Below are 7,972 nucleotides of genomic sequence, written 5' to 3'. Positions count from 1 at the left end.
CATGTGTAGGCCGTGTAGAGAGTAACACATCAATTTTTGTCCAAACTAGAAAGTAGAGTTCAAGGTCATGAAATGTTTTTATAAAAAGATAAGTCCCATCATGAAGTTTGTATTACATTACTTTCCAACCTCAACACTGTAGCTACGTATTGAGTATTTTTAAATACTCAAGCCACGTGATACTTCATTTTCTTTGAATTTTGGTCGGTAAAAAATGAAGCATACATTAAATTTAAATGAAAAAAAAAAAAGGTTAAATGTTTGGAAGTTATGTATTAGTAGTTCTTCATGAGTGGCAATGCTATCATCACACTATTTGGTAAAAAAGAAAAAAAGAAAAAATAATAATAAATTACATCTTCATTTATAGTGGAATTTCAAGTTAACATTCTTGGGAATTTGTCCATAGAGCTTTTGAAATGGTCCAAACAGCTCCCAAAAGAATTGGCCCTCAGCAAGTAACTTCATAAATCTGCTCCAAAACTTGCTGCTTTCTGGTGTGTTTCAAGGACCCTTTGAGATAGATCCAACCAATACCTCTCATGTGTGTACTGAGATGACCTCGAGATGGGCTAAGAGGGGCTCACGATACCTTTGCTACCGTTCGGCTCGACACGCCGTGCAACAACTTCACAAATCCAAGGAAGCTTAGCTTCCCATCGGTGTGTCTAATCCAATCTTGAAGAACAACATGGAGTGGGATGGCCGGTCCAAGACCGAGTTCCTGCAATATTTGAGAGATGATATAACAAAACCCTTTTGCTACAATTTGGTATATCATGAGATTAACAGTTACCACACACAGGAAGGACGACATTTCATTTAAAAGCTCGAACTAAGAACGACATGACGAATTTTGGAAACATTACGAGTGGAGGGTTTCGTTTCAGCTTACAGAGGCTAGTTCTTCTATGACAATTGCTCGGTTTCCATTCTTCTCGAAAATCTCATACGCACAACGAGCATGTTGTTCCCAACGGTCGAGTGCTTCTAGCTGATGAATGCTCAATGCAGCAGAACAGAATTCTTCGAAATCCATTCCTCTGTATTGAAGTGTATTTAACTGTCATGGAAACAATCCCTGATTAGTAGAAACTAGGAATTGTGCAAGCTTTGTAAGCATACATAAATACAGCTTATTGCACAGAGCGAAAAACAGCAAAAGATTACATTCGCAAGAAAATCAAGCATACGGGACTCGTTCATCGCATCAGTTGCGTGTTTCGTGACACCCTGTCCAAAATAAGGATGACAATGTTAGATTTCCACCATTAACTTCATTTGTTTGTGTGTGTGCACGTGCATGAGAAAGCGAGCGCGAACCATCTTAATCGTCTCCAAAGTTATAAAGCCATTTTTGTTCGGCTCCAACAATTCGAACTGTTGCCTTAGATAAGTGAGTTCGTCTACTGTCAATGTCTTGGATACAGCCTGCAGAGTACACATTAAAGTTATATGGGATCATATATAAATTCATAATATTTGAAATCAGTTGAACTGCCTTTATTTAATAATAATAGGACTGTGTCAACACTCTCGACTTCTTCTTCCACGCCCTCTGTGAGATCCCACATTGGTTGGGGAGGAGAACGAAACACCCTTTATAAGGATATAGAAACCTCCCTGTAGCAGACGCGTTTTAAAGCCTTGCGGGGAAACCCGAAAGAGAAAGCCCGGGTAAATATCTATTAGGGGTGGGCATGGGACATTACAAATGCTATTAGAGCCAGACACCGGGTCATATGTCAGCGAGGAGGTTGTTCCCCGAAGGGGATAGACACGAGGCGATGTGCCAGCAAGGATGTTGGGCCCCGAAGGGGGTGGATTTGGTGGGAGTCCCACATCGATTGGAGAAAGAAACGAGTGCCAGCAAGGGTGCCGGGCCCTGAAGGGGGGTGGATTGTGAGATCCCACATTGGTTAGGGAGGAGAACGAAACACCCTTTATATGAATGTGGAAACCTCTCCCTAGCAGAGCGTTTTATAGCCTCGAGGGGAAGCCCAAAAGGGAAAGCCTAAAAAGGACAATTTCTGCTAGCTGTGGGCTTGGGCCGTTACACCATCATTTTTTTTGTGTTATCTGTTGTAACTAGTTAATGGCTCTAAAGAGAAAAAGTTGGGAATACAAAGCCAATATAAGCTAAAATTTACGTAACTAGAATTGTATTGGTCAGAAAAGAACAGGAAATATTCTTCTTCTAAACTAAGGGGGGAAAACAATCCATTCATATAATAAACATGTGAGTACGTACCCGTAAAGCAGCCTTACGTAAGGACGACGACCGCATATACATTCTCATGAGCTTGAATATTAAGATATCGATAGGGACCTTTGCACCGTTGTGATTCCGGATCCAAGGATGACCTGCAAAAGGATCATTGCAGAGAGTTAGGACATTAAGTCAACATCATAAGAAGGGAAGAAAGGAGCATACTTAATGCTTGAGCAGCAGTCAATCGTTTGCGTGGATCCTTGTTTAGCAAGCGTTTGACGAAGTCCTTCGCTTCAGAAGATAATGAAGGCCATGGACCTTCATCGAAACTTAGATCAGCTTTCAAAACTGCTCGGAAAATTCCCGACTCGGTACGGGCCCAAAATGGACGGCTACCACATAGAAGAATGTATGCAATCACGCCTATACTCCACACATCGGCCTCTGTACCGTAAGATCTATGAAGAACTTCGGGTGCCACATAGTATGCACTTCCAACTATGTCATTAAGTCTTTCATCTATAAGCCATGACAACAAAATTAACACCACCATCTATCTAGTATGTGAGAAATCAACAGCAAAAGCCTGGAAAATAAGACGAACCTGGTTTGACAAAATCTGATAGGCCAAAGTCAATAGCCTTTAACTGGGCGTTCTCGTCTTTAGATGTATACAAGAAGTTCTGGGAAAATTAAACTATTAGGATATAAAATAAATGAATAAAACTTCTATCTACAATTGACTACAACAAATATGGAAGCAAGTTGGCTGGTGGACCTTGATAACAGTGATTACACTACATGGGCAGAGACGAGGATGGGATGTAACAGCCCAAGCCCACCGCTAGCGGATATTGTCCTCTTTGGGTTTTTCCTTCAAAGGATTCCCCTCAAGGTTTTAAAACGCGTCTGCTAGGAAGAGGTTTCCACACTTTTATAAGGAGATTCCCTCTCCAACCGAAATGGGATCTCATAATCCATCGCACTTGAGGGCTCAGTGTCCTCGCTGGCACACTGCCCTGTGTCTGGCTCTGATACCATTTGTAACAGCCCAAACCCACCGTTAGTAGATATTGTCCCCTTTGGGCTTTCCTTTCAAGGGCTTTCCCTCAAGGTTTTAAAACGCGGATGTTTCCACACTAAGAAGAAATTCCCTCTCCAACTGATCACTAAAAAGATTGATCACTAGCAAAGAAATAAAAAGATAACCCTTCCATAATTTTGTCTTACTCAAGCATAGGGATAGCAACCTAAATTTTTTACTTCTTCATCTGACGGATGAGGAAATATAAAGGATAACTTGCAACTGAATTATGCCAATGAACATCTGGCAATTAACCAAAACAGGAAACACGTCACGAATGATCAGGTTCTGTAAGGGTCGGCTTTATACATTCCGATATCAGATCAGGGAAACAATGCAGTTTTGGTGGGGCTGGGATATGGGAAAACAGTGAACAAGCCTGTTGGGTGATTCGTTTAGAGCTGTTGTGGTTAATTGTAATGTGCCCTAGGACATCTTGTGTCATTACCAATGAAACGTACTTAAAAAGTAGAGAATATGATTAACCTCGGGTTTCAGATCTCGATGCACAACACCCTGAAGATGACAAAATGCAACCACGGTCAATATTTGAACCATAACCGCTTTTGCGTCTTCCTCCGAGTACTTTCCACCCCTAAAAAACATTATTACAATCTCTGTTAGAGACAAATCGTGCGAGTTAAATGATTAAGAAACCTAAGAAATGTTGATATTTGTTACCAAAATTACCACCTTGAAAGTATTCTATCTAGAAGCTCTCCCCCTTCGCACAACCTGAATGTCCACAGAAGTAAATGCAAACGTTATAAGTTCAGGATGTTACATTAGTAAAATAAAATGTACAGCCGAAACACCATAGGACATTTCGCATGATTCTAAAGACGTAAGGCCAATCGAGAAAGCTATGAGAAAAAAATGTTGGATCTTCGGAGCGTATATTAATTATATAAGCATATCAAGTAATATACGAGTAAAGTGCTTCAAGCTTACTCCATTACAATGTAGACATTATCATGGTCTTCAAATGCATCATAAAACTGTACTAGATTAGTGCGTCCCGTCAAGGCTCGCAATATTTTTACTTCCCTTCTCACATCCTCAATTGCAATAGCTGTTGTCATCTGACAATTACAGAAAGTAAGGCTTACAAGTTATGAGAAGAAGAAAAGTGATCTAAATTTGGAAGCAAGAAGCTATCATTGAAGCACTGAGGTGAATACTAAGCTATAAAAATATCAATCCTCAAGTAAGAAAGAGTGTATCATTTTGCTCTGCATTTAAGATTTACAATCATGACCACGCCAAAACATTAAAAAAAAAATATAAGCATCAAAGAACCCAACAAACGTATAGAATGAAGCATAGTCAAACTCTAGTAGAGAACACGACTCAAGGTTCATACATCCATAAATATGTGTAACGGCCCAAGTCCACTGCTAGCAAATATTGTCCTCTTTGAGCTTTCCCTATCGAGCTTCTCCTTAAGGTTTTTAAAACGCGTCTACTAGGGGGAGGTTTCCACACCCTTATAAAGAATGTTTCGTTCTCCTCTCCAAATATGTGTAACGGCCCAGCCTCCCCCTAGCAGATGCATTTTAAAAACTTTGAGGGGAAGCCCGAAAGGGAAAGTTCAAAGAGGACAATATCTACTAGCAGTGGGCTTGGGCTGTTACAATAGAAAAGAAATCATGAAATAAAACAAAGCCAAACACGCACAAACTCGATTCTGTATAGGGCATGCACTCATAGTAGATCGTAGGTTAAGGAGTGTTGTTGCAACTAAACCGCTGGCATGTTTACAGAAACACTAGGGTTTCTAAAGATGTGATAGTGAGAATTGATCTTTCACACTTGCCATCATACAAGCAACAATATAACCCAAACGAACATGTCACTGATCCATTATCCAACTAAGGGTGCAACTAATGAACAACGAAACCCGAACACTGAACAAAAGACATGCCAATGGCAACTCCAAAGAGTCAAGAAGCACAGTGCACACCCAACTCAAGTCTCTAGTGTAAGGCATCAGAGTATGCCAAAATCACAATTACAGTAAGTATAGAACATGAACACCAAACAATCTTTAATATACATTTGTGACTCCGAAGAGTCGAGACTATTAGGACACCAGCATACGCCAAAACAGCAATAGTAGTTACTCGAAAGACTCGGCACCAATCAATCATAAAATATACATAATTCTTTCACCATTACAATTTAAGATCCTTACGGATGAGAGTTACACGTCTGAATTTCTTACAAAGTCATAATATCATTTGAAAAGTCAATTTCGACCCAAATATACAGCAAACGTTTTCAAACTGAACACACCCATGTGTTGAAAAAGATAGTGCATACATACAACATGCATAATGAATTAAAAAAATAAATGAAACATGTGAGACTACTACTACTACTTGACCCATGGAAAGTGCATTTTTTTATTAAGATACTATGAGTTCTCGTCGAGAAAGTATTTCTAGGAATGCTTTCATCAGTTCAATCAATTCGATTCTCGGTAAAGAAGTGTGACAAGAACCAACTGGAGGCCAAGAACATTTTCAAATATTTTACTTCATCTCTATCAATATCTTGAGAATGTCACATCTCAAACAGTGAAAAGCTCAATTTCAAGAATATCCAGGAAGAAAATTGGTATCAAGTGGCAAGTTTAATATCATTTCTTAAGCAAATCATTGCAGAATTGTTTTCTAAAGAAACATATAATATCTCCTTGATTGTGCTTAGAACAGTAGAAAACCTAAACATAGGGCCTCTGGTGGGTCCAGATAATTCTCATCGTTGACTCGAAAGGAAAGAAAAGCCATATAAGCCGACCCTTTACGCGTCTCCAATAGCAGAAGAAGTATTCAAGATAAAGTAAGGTTATATTCAATTGCCTAAATTTGTCAATCCACCAGAATCGTTAAGTTCTTTCCTATGTGAATATGATCTTTCAATGAGCAGGTCAAACTCTATATTTTAACAAACAGATCGAGTGAACAGGGCAAATCTCGAGAAACTTTGCTTATTCTTTGCAGATTTGAATTCTACAAGGATTAAAGCAAATGGGTTGTGATTCGAACAGGATCTTATACCAAAATCAGTAAAACCCACTCATTTTTGTTCAGAATTAGCTTTCGTTTAAGGAACTATACACATAAATTTGCAGGAATTTGAAAGAAAGTGGGGAATTCAAAATTGAAATTACACTAACCTTAGCTTTAGGAATAACTTTAACAGCGACCTGTTGACCCTTATGCTCTCCTTTCTTGAACTTGGCAGAACAAGTATATCCAAAATGCCCTCTACCCACCTCTTCGCCAATCTCCAATCGACTCGTGAGCTCTTTCGAGAACCCAAATCTCTTATCCAACTCGATCTCACCTTCCTCGTCGCCTTCCTCTGGAATCGCCGCCGTGGAACCCGCCTTCTTCCCAAGCCGTCGCGCTAGCACAGCCCTAATATGCTTCGCCGGAGAAGGAGGAGCAAACGACCGCCGGAAGAATCTCCCAGGAGTAGAGCTAGCACTCTCAGTTCCACCGCCCGGCAACGGCGAGTTTTGACTCTTCTTCTTCGAAAAAAAGTGCGCAGGACTAGGGCTGTAAAATGGAAAGAATGGCGACTGTTTCCCGGCGACGAGATCATCTTTCCGGTAAGGAGTGGAAGCCGATTTGGGAGTTTGAGACGGATCAACCCGCCGCTCATCTAGGTCCCTCGAAGCGTACGGACTCGGCTTCGACGGCGGCTTGGAAGTACATATACCCATCACAAAAATGAAAATCAGTGAAATCGCCGGTCAGCGAAGAACCCTCTCAAATTTTCACTGTTTTGTGAAGCAGAAGGACAGATCAACGGCATAGTATCAAGAAATTTAAAGGGTTTTGGAAGAGGAGAGAGAAAATGATGGGTTATTAAGGAGACGAAGAAAGGGATTTTTGTTGCAGAGATTTTGAGAGAAGAAGGAAAAGAAAAAAGAGAGGAGGATGAACTGAAAGAGCTGAACGAGTGAACCATCTAGCTGTACATCTTCATACCAAACTTGCCACGTGTCAAGCAAAAATATATATATATATATATAGTAGACTAAGATTTAAATTACAATATTTAAATATAAATATTTATTTATTTACATAATAATAGAAACTTTAATAACATTTTTTTTTTCAATTTAAACCTAATTTAAAATAAAAGAAAATTTTCCTCCTAACCCAATCTTCAACACAGGGATTCCCGAAAAAGGGTAATGTGGCGGGGTTGTGGACGAGGAATGCATCCCGACCCACCCCACTATCATCCCTAGTAATAATGTATTTACGCTCGAGTTTGGACATTTACTTTGACTTATATTAACTACCGTGAGTCGGGCCATCAATAATCATTGGAACAGATGAAAAAGAAAAAGAAACTTTTAAAAAAGGGTTCGAACGACGTTAAAATCGTACAAATTTGTTTGTAAGAAACGTTTGTAGGGTCGATGGGATTATAAGTCGGTTTACATAACGTTTAAATTGATAAATAAAATTAATTTTAAAAATTAAGAATATTTAATACATTATTTATTAGGGGATGGTTAGGAAGGCAAAATAATGGAGGGGTAGATTAGATTAGATTAGATTAGAGAAGGGTAAGCATGGTCCTAATCACAAAAGGACAGGACAATTTTGTACTTTCCACCATAGATATAAATTTGTACATATTACATTATAGAA

At 39.4% G+C, this 7,972-nt stretch overlaps 1 protein-coding gene across 1 annotated transcript; it reads right to left on the bottom strand.

Moving 5' to 3' along the window:
* Window positions 1-247: 247 nt before the first annotated feature.
* Window positions 248-7,029, bottom strand: LOC111792739 (CDPK-related kinase 5-like). Its single transcript, XM_023674315.1, has 11 exons — window positions 6,478-7,029; window positions 4,248-4,378; window positions 3,990-4,031; window positions 3,783-3,891; window positions 2,817-2,895; window positions 2,435-2,731; window positions 2,252-2,364; window positions 1,324-1,431; window positions 1,171-1,233; window positions 896-1,063; window positions 248-724 (listed from the first exon to the last, which is right to left on the bottom strand). Exons 1-11 carry the CDS (start codon window positions 7,027-7,029, stop codon window positions 584-586), a joined length of 1,803 nt encoding a protein of 600 aa, XP_023530083.1. The 3' UTR covers window positions 248-583.
* Between the last annotated feature and the right edge of the window lie 943 nt (window positions 7,030-7,972).

Source organism: Cucurbita pepo, chromosome LG04 (genome assembly GCF_002806865.2).
Source record: "Cucurbita pepo subsp. pepo cultivar mu-cu-16 chromosome LG04, ASM280686v2, whole genome shotgun sequence".
Taxonomy (NCBI): domain Eukaryota; kingdom Viridiplantae; phylum Streptophyta; class Magnoliopsida; order Cucurbitales; family Cucurbitaceae; genus Cucurbita; species Cucurbita pepo.
The sequence above is the reverse complement of the archived record's forward strand: the minus strand, read 5'-3'. Positions and strand labels throughout refer to the sequence as shown.

Bases quoted from the DNA above. Each gene is read 5' to 3' on its own strand.
- LOC111792739 (XM_023674315.1), bottom strand. From the start codon at position 7,029: ATGGGTATATGTACTTCCAAGCCGCCGTCGAAGCCGAGTCCGTACGCT. The intron at 3,892-3,989 runs GTGGTAATTTTG...AATGTTTTTTAG, and splicing joins CTAGATAGAATACTTTCAAG to GGGTGGAAAGTACTCGGAGG. The intron at 725-895 runs GTAAGCTGAAAC...CAAATATTGCAG, and splicing joins TCATAGAAGAACTAGCCTCT to GAACTCGGTCTTGGACCGGC.